The 20616-nt window shown below is 37.7% G+C and overlaps 1 protein-coding gene across 5 annotated transcripts in view; it reads left to right on the top strand.

The window, feature by feature from the left end:
* Nucleotides 1–20616, top strand: part of LOC139958745 (RNA-binding motif, single-stranded-interacting protein 1-like) — a 263437-nt gene that overhangs the window by 78216 nt on the left and 164605 nt on the right. For 4 of the 5 annotated variants that reach the window (XM_071956056.1, XM_071956058.1, XM_071956057.1 and 1 more), the window contains exon 4: nt 16986–17111. In XM_071956056.1, coding sequence (XP_071812157.1) covers nt 16986–17111 — 126 coding nt within the window. Of the gene's footprint in view, nt 1–15301; nt 15308–16985; nt 17112–20616 lie in introns of those variants that run through there. The other variant, XM_071956061.1, reaches the window with a different exon arrangement.

The following is a 20616-nucleotide window of genomic DNA, read 5'->3' as shown; positions in this document are numbered from 1 at the left end:
CTGCAGCATGAGTTCTACTTAAAAGGAGCTACTTTTTGTATTTCACATATTGTTTTGTTTGTTTTTTGATAGAGGAAACAAATTATTCAAAAAGCAGTGTGTAATATGGAGAATTGGATCAAACTGGTGAAATAATGTCATGGCTTTTCATGCAAGGGGGGGGGGAGGCGGGCGGGGAAGCAGTGTTTCTTTATCTTGGGTGCAATGATTTCTGTTTGCCCCCCCCCAAAAAAAAACTAGTTTTGTAAATTCTTTGTGGAAAATGGCAATGAAAAGATGACTTGATAAAGCAATCGTGGAGGCTCTGAAGAGAAGAAGAAGATCAATATCTTCATGTTTCTATAAAATAAAACAGACAGTTCCAATCAACTGGTCAAAAGGGTTTTGTCTTGAAGGTCTTTGATATATTGCCCCCCAAATATGCTAGAAACTTGTCAAATAATGGCCATGGCAACCATGCTCAAATTTCAACAAGCCATTTGACTGCCATTGTAAAAGTACACTGAGATATTAACTGTCTATTTTAACACTCCTCAATGGCTGTGGGAAATAATTCGAAGAAACAGAGCCTCGAGGAAAGTGCTCTTGAAAACTAGCAATTCCTTTTAATAGAAGGGTAAAATCTGGGGCCAATAGTGATGTCCTTAAAGCAGTTTACTGGATTGTGTCAACAAGTCAAACAAATCTATTGAGGATTTAAAGGGCATTGAAGACTCGCCCCAAACTGCATGCCGCCCTCTGAAAAAAGTTAAATTTCCGTTGCTTGCAAGTGAAGTTTCTTTCTTGTCACTACAAAATGCAGACAGTACCTTGTTATCATTTATCTAGACCTGAGATGTCCACCGCTACTATGTACACTGTGTTGTGGGTATTGACAGTAGCTGCATGTATTGACTGTAGACTAGTGTCTAATTACCGACGGTAGCAAGCTGTGTGTGTATTTTCTGATGGTGGTGTCTAACACTTCTGTTACACCTTATTCGAAACTAGGTCAGATTACCAGACGTTTCTTTGTGCGCGAGTCTTCACTCCCTTCAAACTCAAATGAATTAAGATTGTGTTTGATCAAATTATTAACAACAATTGTTCACAGATATTCTGATGAATTACAGGAAGGCAAATGAGTAAGTAAACATAATGACTCTGTTTTATAACTAGTTAACATTTCGTTGCCCAGACACATTTTTATGTTAGCATGAAAATCCATTATTTCTAGTGAAATGTGACTATAGATAATGCTAATGAATACTATAGACTGAAGCATATTGAATATTAAAGCATCAAATACTTTGAAAATGCAACTTAAAGCTACTCTTATAACATCAATAATACATTTCTCAAACACTAAGTTAAAGTCAAGCACTAAGTTAATGTAAAACTTTGGTTTGACTCCCCAGCATCTAAGGCTGTCCCCCTCCCCCCCCCCCATCCCACTCCTCTCTCCATATAGTAATGATGGATTGCTGCCTCAACTTTTTCCTCTAGCAAAGAAACATCTGGGCGTGACTGTTGTGTGGGATACATGGATGCACATGTTTTCATAGTTTGACAGGGCGGGGAGGGGTAACAAAAATGAGAGCAACATAGGATGGGGGGGGGGAAGAGTAGAACTTGTATCATGACCTTCAAATCATCAGAATTTGAGGTTAGTAAATTTATAGTCAGAAGAAGTCCAGAGGAGTTGTGTTTCTTACTACCTAATGTTTTCTTCTTTTAAGACGTGTAATCATAAGGGGTATGGGGTGGGATCACATTCCCAGGAAACATCTACAATGTTATAACAAGAAAGTAAAGCTTAATTTTGAATAGCATATACTGTGATGACATCATTGAACACCTGTCATTATCCATGTATATGAATATTGGAAGGGTCTGTCTGGTCAAGAAATTCAGACAACCATCTAGCGTTAATGAACAAGATACAGCTGATATGAGAACTCCAAGTGGTAACATCTAAAAATATGCGTCACAATTTCTGTCACAAGAATACCCCTTTAAAGTTTTTAAACTGCAACTTGGGAGGAAATTATTTTCCAACCCTCCCACCCCCCAATCTTTAACACAGTTTGTTTTGGTCAAAAAAATGTTCAATATGTTGCCTGTTTTTGACAAATGTTTGACAAATGTTTGGCACAAATTTTAGGCTAAAAGATACCATAGATACTAGGCATTCATTTCATCCTTTTCAGGCCTGCGTTAAATGCCACATGTTGTATTGTATGTGGACAAACAAGTGTATAAACTTGCTATCATTGCTCGAAGCATTAAAGGAAAATTTACATTTCATATATGCAGTGCAAGTGAAATTAAACTTTCCTTTATGTTTTATTGTTATCATGTTAAGACTATGGAATATGCCCCAAAAAAAAGAGAATTTTTTTTTTTTTAAAGCACCTAGCAGGGATTCTTTAATTTCAGGAGTTAGGTTTTTCAGTCTGTTATTGGAAATGAAGGTCCCATGTGATTTTATTCCTTTTATACCGTAGTCCCAATAACCGCCACCTTTGAAGTTTTATTCCATAATTCTCACCTTAAAATATATCAGAGGTATGAATTAAGAGGGGGGGGGGAGAAGTCGTGCGGATGAAGGCGAATGTTTACAATCGACATAAAACTGAAATTTACTCTCCTTAAACATTAATTTTCTTGACTGAAATAATATGGTAATATGTGTGGCATATTTCTTTACATTCTACTGACAAGTTGAAGCTGAAATACTTCTTGGCCACATCCTCTGAAATAGTTTGATGCTATTTGAGGTTATAGTAATTCTATCCATAGTATTCCAAGATAATGTTTTGTAAAGAACTCATATTGGCAGGGAATAATTTCATAAATTTGCCTCGGCCTCGAGCAGACTATATGTGCTTAATTAATTTAGATCCACTCCACTTTTAAATAGTTTATTTCATCAAATTTCACTTGAACAAAATCTACATTGCATTTTAATTGTTTCGTCCAATCCACATGAAGGGAATAAAGTTAAATTTGAAGGCTTACTTGCAACAAGTCCTAAAGACCTTCTCACACTACTTGTATAATGGTAAACCTCCACTCCACTCCCCGACCCACCCCCAGTCCCAGTGTGCACCGTGTCTACCCTATCTCCTGGGACCTGTCAATAGGATGCATTCACAAAGTGGCACATGCCTCCATATTTAATACATTGTAACCATATCGGCATGGTATTGAACACCTGGGTGAAAGGAGGCATCATGGGGATTCAGTGCCTTGCCTAAGGACACAACGATGATCTGTCCAGGAACTTGAAACCCAGCAATCCTAAGATTATCATCTTAGCCATTTCACTGCAACACCCTTCACGCTTTTTCCTATTTTACTTCATGAAATTTGGCGTGGAATTATACACCTGCATGGGTGCAAGGAGGCATCTTGGCGATTCAGTGCCTTGCCTAAGGACACAACGATGATCTGTCCAGGGATTTGAAACCCAGCAATCCTTAGATTATCACCTTAGCCATTTCACCGCAACACCCTTCACACTCGTTGCTATTAAAAATGGTCTACAAGTTGGTAATTTACTTCATCAAATTCACACGAAAAAGGAAAATGCTCATTGCTAGTTTATTTCTAGCTGAGAGGGTTGTGTAATTATCTCCTATAAAATGTTAACTTTAGCACTCCCTGAATGGATCGGTCTATTACAGACTTTAAGAGGATCATCAATTTACAGCCCCAAAATGCTGGAAAATCACTTAAATTAAAAGATGAACCTAGGCACAGAGTTAATTTGTTACGGCTACCTACTGTTATGAAACATTGATATCAGTTTAGGTGGCATTCCTGTAGCACTTAAAATTTTGAAGAAATGACAGCTGAGGCTCATTAGGTATAGTGACTGGACTATGTAGTCTAACACGCAGACCGCTAGGCCTAAGTTTCTCTTCTCTGCTACAGACAGTTATAAAACATTGATGTCAGTAAATTTAGGTGGCATTCCTGTAGCACTTTAGTATTGAAGAAATGACAGCTGAGTCTCATCAGGTATAGTGACTGGACTATGTAGTCTAACATGCAGACCGCTAGGCCTAAGGTTCTCTTGTATGGACGTAAAAGACTGTAATGCGTTTATATAACTCAGCATATTAAAGAACACATGGCGTTGAATGTCATCCGAGGGTGCTCTGCCGTTTATATGATTATGTTTCTGATTATTATAATTTATACTGAGGCATCATTTTAGCCCTAAAAGGAGCATTCTAGACATAATGTAAAGGTAATTAATTATCTTAAACACCATAATGGCTGTTAATTACCAACATTATACCAACACTTTCTTCTTCTTTCCTTTGTTTTATTAATTAGACTATGACATCAAAAGAAAAGTCTGCCGAACGCCGTCCTTTATTATCATCGGCCATCATTTTACTGCCACCATGGTAACAATTAAATACCCCCCTCACTGAGATATTTATTTGTCTGATGTTAACATTTCTCAAAGTCTTGGAATAATCTACAGGATCAGTGCCTTCACATGCATAGTCTACTTTTAAAGAAAATTAGCATGCTTAACTGGTGGGGGCCAATATGACCTTTAACAGACTGGACTTTTCCACACCTCGTTAAATAGAACTGCAGAATTAAGACCTATGTTCCCTCTTCCGATGTGCTACTTTAGTACAGAAATTGTACCGACATCAACTGAAAGTTCAACTGAAAGTTAAAAGTGAAAGTGAGAGTACTTAAAATGTATTTAGTTCATGATGTATGGATTAACCGCAAACCGGACTAAAAGAGAGAGATGCCTACCACTTGATTTATATTAGGACATATGGAAACTTTTGCTATATAAACGGCCCGTTGTCGGAGAATGAAATGCCGTTGTATACGCACAGGAAGCTTTACTGCTTTCACTCTGAAATTGCTGTGAGAGCATTGCATACTGTGCTGTGTTCAGATTAGCTGCGTAAAGGACTTCACAAATTTCATACGATGCTTTTGATTTGCTGGTGAAATGTACGAGCCTTAATATCGACCAATCAAATTTTATATCACTAGAGAGAAGAGTCAACAAACTTTTCTGTGGCATAGGAAAGAAATTGGTTACGTAATCACTCTCCCAGCAAGCACAATGTAAGCATTGAGAGAGATAGGGACATTTTGAAAAGGTTCACTGCTTTCCGAAGTGGGTTTTTACTTTTTCAGATTAAAAAGTACTGGGTTTAGTTCACATGCATGATAAGTAATGACACATTATCGAAAAGAGGACACAATATTCTTCAAAATGACATAAGAAAGAGTTTACTTAGAAAGTTATGAAAAGAGTTAGCGCAAAATGTGCGTATTTTGTAGCGATATTTGCTGCGTAACGGGGTGTTTTGTGCCGAGTTCTGCAAGGATTCCATATGATCATGCCAGTTTAACTCAGCAGAAATGTATTCTCTATTTTCGATGATAATAAATCTGATAAAATTGATTTTCTCTGAAAGATATTGTCTCCATGTTATTGTAATACCGTTAAAGTTGACTTCTAAATTGCACGTTTTAGGAATAACGGAGGTAGGGATGAAATACAATTTATATTATTCAATAACCTAAAAAATCTCTAAAAAAAATTACAGTGCTAATATGAACTCCCGTTTGGTTACATGATACAGATGGAGATTTGTTCGATATAGCCAAATGTCTCTGTCAAATTTGTCTGACAAATTTTCAAGTATGTTCATTCGGGTAATGGGAGAAATGTGAAGGTGTCTAAAAGGGGGGAACTTTAAGAATGTTACGAGTGTATCGGGAATAAAAACTCTACCCACTAATAGAATATTGTCATATCCAAAAAATTTAATAAAGATTATGTTTCAAATTGCAAAGATTCTCTGTGGTTGCGTATTTGGTAATTTTATCGTAAGAACATCTTGATGTTTCTTTGCTCGGTTTGTGTTAGTTCTCGTAAGTTCTGTAGGGCAAGTCACTTACCATCTAACATTACCCTTTACTCATATTATAGCACACATGCTTCGAACGTTAACTCTCTGAATTATTCATCAGTACATCAATAGGAATATGGAAAATGTCAAAACTTAGAAAGGAAAAAAGGAAAAGGAGCATCGGTGCATGGAATAAGGTGAGGAGGAGCAGAGGTGATGAGGGCCAGGTCTCCCCCCCCCCATCCTCACAACCCTGTCCCCCACCTCAGTCCCCCCTCCCACCTCAGAACAATTATCTAGAATTTTACTAATTAAAAAGGATATTCTCTGATTAGTAGAGATGGATCTGGATGTAATATATCAACTTTCAGTATTTAGAAAAGATTCTTAACAAGAGGTTAGAAAGTTATCAATTTTCACCCTGTTCTGATAATTATCTAGAGTTTTTCCTTGAAGAGCATATTTTTTATCAATCCTGCACAAATTTACCTTTTAAAAGGGATTTCCCCTGACTAGTAGAGAGAGATCCAAATGTTATCTATAAATTTTCAATAGTTTACAAGACTCTTAACAAAAGGTTAGAAAGTTATCAGTTCACTCTGTTCTTGAAGATTATATGTATTTATTCCAAAGTTGGTCTAATGTGACAACCTGTCAAAAATACATCTTGTAGTTAAGTATGAGGATTAACATAGCTAGTACTTACTGTTCAGGTAGGTAGGTATACATGTGCCAAAAAAATATACAAGAAGGTTTTAACAATCCTACAAAATTGGCTACTGTTAATTGAATACTGGGTTAAATATCCTTATATGGCAAGTAATAATATAAAACCCACTGCAGTTATGCAAGAATAGGGTAGGGTTGGTTTCTACATCTGGTTTTAGTTAAACCTTTTGTTTTCAGTGAAGCAATATATAATATTAGCTCCAGACCTTTGGTATGGTATGGAAAATTCTCTAAAATATTCTGTTTACAGATTCAGTTGGGAAATGAAAGACCACTTGGTGTAAATTACCTAACAAGACCTTTCTTTTCCCTTTGGAAAATTGATACACTAAAGTGATGACAAGTGAAATGGATGGTATGTGGTTCAGTGGCGGAGAAACAGGGGGGGTTGGGGGGGTTTTAACCCCCCACTTTTTGAAGAGGGGGGGTTGGCCCACACAATCAATCCCCCCCTAGTTTTTGCCAGTAATGTTCTGTTATAGCCTAAGTTATGTGATCCAAATGGCTTAATAAATCAAATTATTAAATTTGAAATTGTTAAAGTCATTTCAACCTTTTACCTGGTAGGCTACATCAACAATTAACGACCGAAAACCGAGTTAGAATTGACCCACACATTATTTCTAGCCCCTTCCCCCCACCTTGCGCATTGGAACTTGTAGCTCATAGCGCTAACTTCACACCACAACAGACATACACAAAATAACGTTTTGTTGCTGTTGAATAGCTTTGGAATTGTATACACTTGCCAACTTCAACGAGGTGAAGGAAGGAAAAGAAAAAGAAGAAAGAGAGAAAAGGATGGAGTAGAAAATACGGCAAGAAAACGGGAAGAGAAAGAGGAACAGTGACAAAATTATTCGAATTTGTAAAGCAAACAGCAGATATCACATCATATCAGTGAGCATGAAAATGGCGTTCCACGATAAACAGCCTCCAAACCATGGGCGCAGATCCTGGTGAGGACAGCGGGACGCGTCCCCACCAACCTTTTCAGTAGTGGGGACATGATATACCGTGTCCCCACCAATTTGTCTTGACCAATAGCTGCATTTCAAGTTCCCCTGTATTGAACTTTGGTGCAGTTTGATCCAGCATTGTGCAAATGACATGCAGCAGTTCTCATTTTATTGTATTTTATCCACAGTTGTTAAATATAGGACGGAAATCGCATTTGCGGCAGTCTATATTTGTTTTCTGGGAGAGGACCCCAGACCCATCGTATATACAAAAGTCTACTTGGATTATTTGTCCTCTGATTTTCTTTCTGCAGACGCCAATGTATTTCTCCAAACTAAATTTCTAAGCCATGAGATCTAAAACTTAAGGAGGTTTAGGAGCATCATTAGGTCTGGGAAGTGTTATTTCCGGCGATCTGGGAGGTATATTTGCCCAAAAAATCGTACGCTACGCGCGAAGCCATGGTCGCGCTCCACTTAGATAGTGTCATAGAACAGACACGCGTCCACACCATTATCCAAGATTGATCTGCGCCCATGCTCAAAACTGATGATGTGTGTAGTGTTCGGTTTCGGAAATATCTGGAATATTTTTATTTCCTTCAACGAAATTTTTTAGTAGCCGTCTGAATTTTCGAAAATTCCCTAACCTACATTCTTCATCATTCTTCATCATACTCGTGCAATTTTGAAGTGTTTTGAAGTGAATTTATTCACGAGAATTGTGAATTTTCAAATTCTGAACAGTGGGGCTGACGGATATTGTGGGCCGCGATGAAGAATCACCTACAAAAGCAATGATCCACAGGATATGTGATGAAGTCGAACATGATGTGTGACTGGTGACAATCTTCAAAAAGGTTATAGATGAGAAAAAAAGTATTTGGAAGAAACTTGGTTCTCAGGCAAAAGTGTACATATGGTTGGTCAGTTTCAAGCCCGAGAAGTGCCATTTTCGGTGATCTGGGGGTACCAAAACCAGAAATTTGCTTGTACGCTGCGCGCCAACCAATGGTGGCGCTCCGCTTAGATAGTAATACGCGCCCCCCCCCCCCGGGTTAGAAAACCCTGCATACGCCCCTGGTCAAATACAGCTTTTCAAGGCCTGGGCAGTGTCATTTTACTGCAATCTGGGAGGCAATATTTGCCAAAAAATTCTTGTGCACTTCGCGCCAACTTATGGTGGCGCTCCACTTAGATAGTGAGCCAGCAGTTATGACTTTTTATTTCATCAATGGCCTGCAACCCCCCCACTTCTGACAAGAAATCTCCGCCACTGATGTGGTTGCCTAACTGTAGCTTAATTCCCCTTTATTGTAGGCTAGGCCGATACATAGGGCATGCAACTTGTATAACAGCCATTTGTTTATATAGTAGTCATTGAACACACGTAACACACGTCTACTTCATGCCTCTCTTACCTGTCTCATCAGAACATTTGCACTCTGAATTACCTAGATACCTGGTTTTGCATTTTAAGTGAGAAGACTGCATGTATACAGTGTGAAGCTCATTTAAATAAGGACAAGCTTGTGATGTAAAATGAAAAAGTGCAAGTTTTCTGTTATTAAGGGTATAGTAGTGGTGGATGTATGGATAGGGATTTGGATTAAGGAAAATCTTTAGGGAATCTGTTTTAGACATCCATATCTATCTCAGTCCCCAATTAGCTATCCTACCCTGCAGGCGCGTAGCCAGGAATTTGCCAAGGGAGGGGCAAAACTGTAGATTGCAAACTATCTAAGCATTGCAAACTATCTAAGCGTAGCGCCACCATGGTTGGCGCGAAGCGTACAAGAAAATTTTGGCTGAAAATGCCTCCCAGATCGCTGGAAACGGCACTTCCCAGACCTTGTAAGTGCATCTTAGCATTTTCTCTTTTGAAAATACTAGCGATATCATAAAAACATTCAAATTTTTTTTTAAAAAATGCTCAAGGGGGGGCGGCTGCCCCCTTCGCCCCCCCCTGGCTACGTGCCTGCTACCCTGAAAGTTCCTGGATGCAGGAATACATATCATATACTTGCACAAGTCTGAATTCGCTTTAATATAGTAGTAAATATCCCCTGGGATTGGAAGAATGGCAATTAAAGGTTCCGAAATTTGTCGTTAAAACTATAATAATTGTTTATTTGCGTTGAATTATTACTAGTACCAGCAAACTATTGATATTGTACATAATTGAATCCGAAAAGATGGTAAAGTATATTATGGCCAAAAGTTATTGTTGTAGTCAAGGAAACGAGCTGTCCCAGTATAGTTCACGTGTCCTACCCTCAATACAGACACCTGCTTATAAAAAAAATGCGACAAAAAAGAAAACCCCCAAAACAAAGGCCGACCTTGTTGCATGTATGTAATGACCTACTATTAGAGTTGTGCTCTTTATCCAAGCCAAAAATTGAGTTGTACAGGAAATACTACATTGCTGGTGATGACCCAAAGAAGGACTTTTTCCTTCCTTCCTGCCCGTTCGAATTTTGCAAGCTTGAACCTTGTGATTTATTTTCCGACTTTCGTTTCACGTGTAATATAGTTGGTTTTCTTTCTGGTTGGATCAGTTTCGGAATATACATGAAAACATATCTTTCGATTGGTATTTTCCCATTGTTGGAATGACAATAGCTTTACCAGTTGTGCTGCCTATGCAAGGTTAAAGTTATTTTGTTCGTATAGACTTTTAACCAGGTGATATGTTGCACTTTGACCAAACTACTAAAACCATATCAGTATCGTAAGTTCCTGTCTTAGCCTGTCTAGGATTTTCTAGCAAGTTTGGAACGAGCTAGAATGGTCAGCAAAAGTACGCTGTTCCTCTATTCGTTAACGTGGATGAAAGTCTGAATTTGTAGCTTTGTGATTCTCATTTTTCATTGTTTGAAGTCATTCCTTTTAATACATCATACCTTCATGATTAAAAGTCCACTGATGGAATTGTGGCAAATACTTCGTTACTCGATCCTTACAATTAGATTTTCCTATTGTAATTGGCATCAGAGATAATTGCAGAACCAAAGGATGAAATTTTAATTTTAATTACTGAGTTAATTTGACTAGTTCATCATCCAAGATCTTCCAGGAAGACAGTGAGAGCTTAGGTACTTTCCCAGAGAATTTTTTTTCTGTCTTTATTCCTTCTTAATTATTGTGGCTTTACTTTTGGGAGGGTTGTTAAGCTTTTTATGACATTTTTGGTAATTTACATAGTCTGAGCGATTTTGTTTATCATCCCGGAGTTCAGTAAGGTTTGCAGGCTGGATTCATCAATACAACGTAGGACGCTGGTCTTGAGACCAACTGGATACAGGTCTGTCTCCCAGAAAGGACCGTATAAATTAGTGAAGGTAAATTTCTCTTTCCTAACTTGCTGTAAAGAAAGTTTAGTTCACCAATGTACTTAAAAGAAAGAAGAAAAAACTACAACTCTCAAAGTTGAAGATGATATTATCACTGCACCATGCTAAGCAATGCCGCATTATCAGATAAGACTTATGTGACAATTGCGGATAGGCTCCATTCCTCCATCTTACCCCCTCTCCTCTCCTCTCCTCTCCTCTCCTCTTCCCCCCCCCACCTCTCCAAAAAGGAAAAAAAGTTTGATTTGTCCCAAGGTCAATGTGCTTCTTTGAACATCATACCAAATGTCTATTTTTGGGTTTGTTCCTGCCAAATTTAATGTAGGTGTGGGGGGGGGGGAGGGGTATTGGATGGGATAAGGGTGGGTGAGGACAGATATAATATATATGCTTTGGGCTCCATGGGTATTAAATTAATCCAGCACTGATATAAACCATGTAATATCCTTCTATCATTCTGTATGAAAAGCATTTCAAGTAATTCATAAGCTTTTATAAAAATGAAGTAATTTATGTATAATGTACTTGTGCAGATTTTGTTGCTATAGAAAAGACCAGAATTTTTAACAAAAAAGATCTGGGTTTCCCTCCAGTGAAGCCAAATGGTGGGGGGGGGGGCGCCTGGCAAGGTTATTTTTGAGACAGACGAAATGCTCGCTGCGATTGAGGTTTCTAAGGTGAGAGAGGATTGTCTTGGAAGAACCAGCCAAAGATTTGTTGAAACATTGTAGGTGACTTAAATTCTTCCAAATTAACCTAAAGGTGATGTGGTTGTTACATATAATAGACATTGTTATAAACTGCAAGGCATTTGAACATAAATAAGTTTGATTTAATTGGCAACTGTGACAGGTATTTTTCATAAGTTGGAAGTAGAAATGTAGTTTTTTTAGATACTGAGAATTAAAATCAAAGAACGTATTTAAATGGAGCTTGATAAATACTTTACATTCAGTATTTTATCCCATAGAGCTACTATAGATTTAAGACTATACTTAACCTATTACCAGTTAGCCTTGTACAACTTAATCCATATACATTAGATGCAGGCTCCCTCTAAGATTAATGATAGCCCATAGGTGAATTTATGTGAGAGGTGGGATAGGGGACGTTCATTATAATCTTGTCAAAAGGAAACCAAGCTAAGTCATCTTAGTTGTCACCAGTAAATCTTGAAAGGTAGCATGTAATTTCTGTGATGGAAAATGGTGTCACAGTGGCGAGGCATGTGGAACCGCGGGGTGGTACTCTACCAAAACCTGCGGTATTTAGGTTAATGGCAAGAAGGCATGTTTTCTACAGCTGCATAGTTAATTATGCTCTCGCCGTTGCAATATGAATCCTTACAGGAACTCAGCGGACCAATACAAAACAGTAGGAAGACGAAACGTCAGATCATACATATGCTCTTCGCATCTTATATTTATGATCGTTGTTATTATGTAGGCCTATAGCATGACATATTAGAACACCAGTGACCTTCTGACAATTTCTCAACTCCTCCGATATAACCTAAAAGTAAAATGATACAGATTAATTCGCAATTTAACATTCGTTGAATAATTCACTATGAATCCCATCTACTATATGCACCAATGTCTTAACTCAGATTACCAGTTCATGATGGCATTCACACTTGTATTTGTATATATATATATATATATATATATATATATATATATATATGTAGCCTATATCTACTTTAGCCTATATCTATCAGCCACCCCCCTCCTTGAGCATATTTTTAAATATTTTTGTAAATGTTTTTATGATATCGCTAGTATTTTCAAAAGAGAAAATGCTAAGACGCAACTTACAAGGCCTGGGAAGTGCCATTTCCAGCGATCTGGGAGGCATTTTCAGCCAAAATTTTCTTGTACACTTCGATATATATCATTCAGGTTTTAGTCCATTATTAATTTGGTAAATAATAACTCTGGGCTAGCTTGAATAGTAACATGAACTAGGTGTATAGTCTTGTTTCAGCCAGTTTGGTCTTCCAACATGTGTGACTTAAGCCCCAACTTGGGAGTGAGATCATTTACAATGCTTTCACACTGGATCTCGAACTGGGGATCTTACCTGTTGTTGAACCTCAACTCGAGATCTGGTGTGATAGGCACTCAATATCTGATCCTGAGATCCAGTTAATCCCCAAAATAACAAGTATAAAAGTTTGGTGGATCACAATAACATACAACGTAATTTCCTTTTTCTGGCCTTGAGCCACTAGTTCGCACCAATAATTAACTTCCTGTCTCCCTCCCTCCCCCTGCCCCCAGACGGGTGACCACGTGTGAATGAAAATTAAAACAAATGTTGGGGGTTTGGGAAAATACAGGGTTATGATCAGAGGATCCGAGTGTGAATTCACCTGTAGGTAACTTCCTGACTGCTGATTGCCTTGGAGGAAACCATGTGTGCAACATAAATTAAAAAAGTGCGGGGAAATATTTGTAGTTTTTTAAATTAACAGGATTCGGATGAATGTGGACCATATAGGAGGATCAAATATGAAATCAGTCTGATTACTCCACTTATTTCTGTGTTTCTATTTTTAAAGTGAATTAGTTTAAAAAATTGATAATTGATTTGTTAGACAGTGAGAATGATTATTAGCAATAATCATGTGTACTAGTGTCTGGTGTCTTCAGATAAACAGTACACAGTATAAAGATTGCTCATAAACTTTTAAAGATCTACAGACACCTCTGATCAACATTGTCTTTATTTTTATAACCTTCGTATCATTAGGACACTTGAACACAAGTTTGTGGCCTGAGGCAATTTTTTGAAATATTTGATTGTCATCTTTGAAAAGAGGAACATCACAATATTCAAATGGTAAATGTGGGCTTGTAATTAAGGGTTAACTTATTATTAAGGCCTAAAATAAGACAGTTTTGATGAGCGCTCAACATTCCACGTCAGAGTTTGTACATATATAATGAGTATCTAAACTTCAAATGTGTACATCTTGGAAACGAAGAGTACAGAGTTTGTATGAAAATATCACACACAACAAATGTACTGAATATATGGTGCAAATTGGCTAGGTGTGCAAAGTACTTTCAAGGTATGCTTTATTGGCTCAAATGTGCTACTGATATTCGAATATGGTCACCTTTGGTGAAAATTCTTGAAGTGTTTTTATTACAACCTTCGAGGAAAATTTCCTCACTGGGACATTCAGTCATAAGGTGTGTTCCTTAAAAATTGTCTGAGAACAATTTGGAGAGTAAAAGCCTCCAGGAAAGTACTAGCAATTATAACGTGCTATAATTTGGGGCCTATATTGACTACCTTTAAGCAAGATTATGCAGCACAGTATGGAATTTGCATTTGAAAGGTTTACCTGTGACTTCATCACTTGATGTTCATGACACATGTCATGATCACATGGTTACATTCTAAATGTCAGGTGACTGGGGTTGAGAGTGGCTCAAGTAATGTTTATTTTGGGGTCCCAAGGCTTCATTTTCGGTGGTTTTTGTATGAAAGGACCTTTTTTCAGTAACTATCTCATCTTTCTTTAAGCATTCATGGGCAAGATGTTGCACAAAATAAGAAATGTGAAGAAAAGAGAAGAAACTCTTTTCATTTTAGCATATTGCAAATAAGTGGCAAATTGTCAATTGTCAATAGCATGCTAAGACTACCCTGAATATTTATGGTAAATAAGCAAAAAGGTGTTTTAAATTGCCAGTTACCATGGTGATAAAATTCCCTTGATCTCGGGGGGGGGGGGGGCCCACAAGGCACTTGTTCGGCATACACCATTTGCCTTTTGGATAAATTCAGCACTGCCTCAGTGAAACAAAACCTCATATATCATTAGTTTTCCACAGTGTACAATGAGTGTTAGAGGTGCATATTGAGTGATAAATTGTATCACTTTGACCAATCCATGTCATATTCATACATAAATGGATATCCCACAGAGTTTAACTTGGAGATGTAAAGTATGCAGTCACAACCATTTGGCTGCTCATATAGCCAAGCAGCTGCCACAGAGTTGTTAACAGGTAGATTAAATCCAGCGCAGAAAAAAAATATGATATCACAAATTTTATCCGTGGCAATGTTTTTTGTTTTACCCATTGGTAAACATTTCTGTTTATACCTATATTCCGGATGAAATTTTTTGGAAAAGAATTTTATACAATGTTTTCAGTTAACCTAATATATAACTTTATTCCTCTCTTACCACATGTCTCCCATACATTGACACTCCTATCTACCATACTGTCTTCGTGAACTGGTAACGTTCTTGCACGGCGCCCCCAGTAATATCCTAATTTCAAAACATATGCACATACCCAAAATAATTTTAAGGTTACTTTATTTTGCAACATTCGCAGTAAAATTAGTGAAGGTAGGGCGACACTGGCTCCTTTCTGATTGTGAAAATTTTCACCAAGTATGAAACTCTGATTTGATCCAAGCCGATATGATATGCTATCTAGAAATTCCCGTTAATTTTCAAGAGAATGTTGATTGGTGGATTCAGAGGGAAAGAAGGAAGCGTATAGTGTCTCTTTAGAGAGGATCATTATGGATGCAATGCAAGAATGTTGTTACCAGCGTATAAATCAAAGTAGGTCTGTATAGGAGATAGGTAAAGTTAATTGTCATTTATAAATATCCGATAACCAGTGGGGTGGGTGAATTGATTAAGATTACGGAAAGTTTAACGGAGAGTTTTTCAACAGCCCCGGCTTTTAGTTTGATCCCTAAAATGCCTCTGTTTATTGTTAATGTTAACTGTACAACTATAAAGACTAAAGATGGGATTTACATCCCATGCTGGTATGGATCCATATTTTTAAAAATAAATATTTGAAAAAAACAGCTGGCAAATAACCAATTGCAAATATTTCTCCAGATTCATCGGGGAGTGAAAATCTAAAGAGCAGTCCTGTACACAAACAGCAACAGACACACATAAATATTTTATATGCACCACCAAAAAAAATTGCCATATTTGCAAGTTTCATGAGAAAACTGATTTCCTGTTTTCATCAGAAACGGAGAGAGGGAGAGAGAAGGAGAGAGAGCTGAGATCACATGCCGGAGGCTATGTTTCCTCAATTAGTCGAGCCAATAGACTCTGTACAGCACTCTCTGCCTGTTAGTAGTTACAGTATACCGTCAAACCTAGGATGTGTGCTGTATGCGTACTACACCCAGAGGAATCGCAGGCTACGATAGTTTGTCAGGCATGATTTTCTGTCATCCCCTTTTCTCTGTCTCCTTTCATCTGTGATCCATAAATGTTCAACATTGGATCATATCACATGGCAATGCATGTCTCTTTATGAACGATGAGCCGGGATCAAGACTACCACGGTAACCGAGCTATAACAGTCGTACGTTAGTCGACGATGACACGCTCAATGTGCCTGCAATTCTCATAGCTAGGAGCTAGGTGTACAGACAGGAGCTGAGCCTGGCAACTCGAGTGGAACAGTCAGCCCGTATTTACAACAAAAAAAAGCCTGCTCTAGATGCCAGCAACCTTGGGTTTACTGCAAGCTGCTTCTTAATGACATTACCTGCACAATATACCAGCGATCGCTGCACATGAAGCTGCTCTGGTATACTGCAGTTAATATTCACCATGATTTGCAATTACAGCAGCCGAAATTCTTTATGAATTATTGCTCGACTATGAAGGTTTGAAGAGCTGTAATTTTTTTTTATATGTCCCTGCAAAGCAGAGGTCATATTGCATTTGGAGATAAAGAGTAATATAGTAACAGCCCTTGGTAAACTGATTGTATTATTTAGCTTTGAACTGCTGGAGGACTTCTTGTGTGTGCGTAAGGACCTGTCTGTTGTGCTGCAGGACTGCTGCTAGAGTGATCCCGGTGGTAACTATATATTAGTGTGTATATCAGTTAATGTTGTGTGCCTAATATAACCAGACTGGACTTCTACCGTTGCTATACAACTGTTGAACTTATATGAGCAGAGCTACTATAATAAACACAGAGTAGTACAATCTGCAGTCTTATAACCACAGTAGTACTGTCTTAATGTACTTCCTTCAGGCACATTCACCTGCTACGGTCCCAGCGGAGAGGGCCACTGTGACAGCCTACCAAAGCAACGTCTGGCAGAAACCAGAACTGATACCTAGGCAACCAACAACTGCCGTTATACCTGTGAATCACAAGGTAAGCTTTTCAAAACATTTCCAACTTTATTTCTCCACAGCTTTCACTGTCTCTCCGCATTCATTTACATTGCAAACTAAATCCATCAAATTATCTGCAGCCAAGTTTTTAAGCAGTGAACTTGTAAAGTGCTTCTTTTTCTCCCCTCATTATGTATATCAGTTTTGAATGTACAATTCAAGGCTACTAATGCAGAATTAGGGTCATTTATGACATTATTTCTTAATAGTAAAATTGACCGAAATTAGTTCACTGCATGTGTAAACTGAATCAATTAGTAGCAAGTAATGATATTATAGTTTCATAGTACACTAGGTAATGCACCTTAAACAATTAAGTTTGTCGTACTAATAATACTCTCGTTATGGTGTCAGATCTAATTGTTATCACCTTGGTGGAGATGACTTGAAGACTGGAGAATGAAGAAACTATTTGGAATCTTTGAGAATTTTCTATCTCGAATAGTGTCGAAGTCTATGCCATGGTCATCAGTGTGGCTGTATGTATATTACCACAGTCTGGAATTCTCAGAATTGTAAAAAAAAAAAAAAAGAATTCTTTGTTTCAGTTGGACACTTGAGCTAGGAAATTTGTGATGAAGCAACCTGACTAGGCGAATTAATATTAGAAACCTAATCTATGTTTATAGATCAGGTTCCTGCTGAATTGGAAATATTTGATACCAATGTATTCAGTTCAGGAAATTGTTTGGGGTTTTAACATCCTATGTATTTATTTCAAAACTGAACCACATGTTGCCTTCATACCTTTGGAACATTAGTCTATATGTTCCAATGTAAGGCAACAAAATGAACTCACAACTTTAAAAAAAAGCGTAACCTCGCTGCCAGATGAGTGTGAGATGCGGTTAAGAAGGAATTTAATTGGATCTTGAGAAAAAGGAGAAGATAATGTTAGATTTACCTACCAAATGTTTGTGAATTCTTGCATTTTTACTCATATTTGGTTTCATTTGTCGGTTCATCTTGTTGCCTCTCAAAAAGAACATGGCCTTTATAATTGATATGAGGTCGAGAGAAGAAGGACCTTGCGGTTGTTAACAATGCTCCCTGAATGATCATAGAATAAGATGCTTCCCCCCCATTCCCCTTTACCCCACCCCCATCTTTTCTCCATCTGTTGCATCATCAGGTTTTAATTGGGATGTCCTATTGTACTGTTTATGGTCATTGTTTCATCAGTATTTGGAATAATCTGGCGAAACGGCGAAATACAAAAAACTTTTGCATGAACGTAATGTACCACCTTTTGCATTCGTGATTATAATATGGGCGTCTAAAAACTAGGAAACAATACAAAGGATGGCCAGATTCCTGATAAATGTAGTAAAGAAACATGCATTGCACCCAACATACTTATCATGATTAGTTTTCATGACAGGTTATCATGAAAAGGATGTATAGCTCTATAAGTATAGTCATGATATATGATCCTTCAGTAATTATAGGAAAACCAAAGATTTGGAAATTGTAGCCAAATTAATAAGATGTCGAGGGAAGGTTACATTTCCATGTCAATTCAGACCGGTTCAAACATAACTGTATATTTTACTTCATAATCCTGAGAATGTTACCGAGCACAGAACAATAACAACAACATGAGATTAGCTTGATTACAATATATGCATTTTTCTCTTCAAAGCCTAAGAGGGTTGTTCAATTGCCCAAAATGATGTAATCTGCCAATATTACTCTTAATTTTCAATGCCAATCACAAACCTTGTGCTCAAGGCTTTCATATGTTAGGCTAGTCAGACTAGGACTCAGTAAATTTCTTCTACGTAAGTGCTGTAGGTCTACTAGTGTGGATGTTTGTTTTGAAAGTCTAAAACACCTGTTTTGACACTTTAATAAGACAAATTATTTGACAGTATATCTAGTTTTTCCCACATCAACATAGATTGACATCTTCTGTATGCTTTCACACTGGATATCAAGTCGGGGATCTGATCTGGTGTTGAACCTCAACTCGAGATCTGGTGTGAAAAGGGACTTGCACTCAGTATGTGACCCTGAGATCTATTTAATCCCCAAAATAACAAGTGTAAAAGCCTAGGACGGTGGATCACGATAACATACAACGTAATTTCTTGCCGTGCGCCACTTGTTATTGTGGGAGGTATACTTCATTGTGCAAACCAGCTGCTTTTAGCAAGGTTTGAAGGATAAATCTTGACTCAAGCTATGATTGTTTTTCGGATGGAATTACCTTCGGCAAAGAACACGCAACCACTCTGAAAATTGTAGTGTCTGCATCAATACCTCGAGCTAGCCGCGTCCATCAGTATGACTCAATAATGACTTTTCTAGCAGCATATGCTTACTGTTATGAAATGAAACATATATATATATATATATATGTCATTTCAAATAATGAAGGCCTCTATATGAGTTCACTAATAAAATGTATATGTGAGTACAGTTGATCAAACAGGATGTTGCTTCATTCAAAGACGATCATTCTTTGTCAAAATTAATCAAGGTACCCCTCCCCCCCCCTATATGCTAGCTTTTCGTCAACAACCCAACCTTAGACTTTTACTCATTTCCTTCTGGCTTAACTCAAACTCCAATTTTTAACACCACTTGCAATTTCTGTCATCAAATATGGTGCCACATTACCCTGGCACTGTGGTTAAAATTCCCCATGTTTATTATAGTCGAAAACCTCCCTTCCACTTCCCTCTCTTGTGATTCTAGCAATGTCATTTTACATATTCTACTGAGTTCTTTGTACAGAAGGAAATTATGTAGCTGAAATATGTCTTTGGTTTCGCTATTAATGTATTAATAACCACAAAAACCCGGATTTTCAGTTTTTTGAACAATTTTGATCGTCATCATAGGCGAAGGAGGCGGGGGGCTGGGGGGGGGGGCTGCAGCCCACCCAACCAAAAATTTTTGTGAAAATTCAAGCAATAGGCTGAGAATTTTTCGGGCATCTACTGAAAGAAAAATAATTTGCAATGTGTTTTTCAATGGTTAAACTTATATTATCATTACCATTGTAACGACTTCCCCAATACTTATATATATGAAAGGGTAATATGACGGAAAAGATTGTATGTTATTGGCATGTGATGTATTAACCGATGAATGCCTATATGATATGCACATTAACGTGTTGAACGTAAAAAATTTTGGTTATATTTTTCGGGCAAGTCGTTACAGCCCCCCAAATCAAATTAGGCTCCTATGCCTATGATCGTCACAGTCACTCGCTCAAAAACCTGAAATGTATATTTATTGTTCCTAACTTCAAATGCTTAACTTGAACGTAAATGGCAGGAACTTTTCCGTATTAAAATCTCACATAACTGCGGTCTATCAACAAAGATGTGGGACCCGTAATTAAACAACTATCAGTTCCACAAACATACGTAATCCATTCTTCCTCTACTTTGTTCATTAATCGGCTTTCTATATAGTCATGGTTTATTCAACACTCATTCCATCAGTGCCACTTTGTATTTATCTAACGTCAC

Source organism: Apostichopus japonicus, chromosome 18, assembly GCF_037975245.1.
Source record: "Apostichopus japonicus isolate 1M-3 chromosome 18, ASM3797524v1, whole genome shotgun sequence".
Classification (NCBI taxonomy): Eukaryota; Metazoa; Echinodermata; class Holothuroidea; order Aspidochirotida; family Stichopodidae; genus Apostichopus; species Apostichopus japonicus.
The sequence above is the reverse complement of the archived record's forward strand: the minus strand, read 5'-3'. Positions and strand labels throughout refer to the sequence as shown.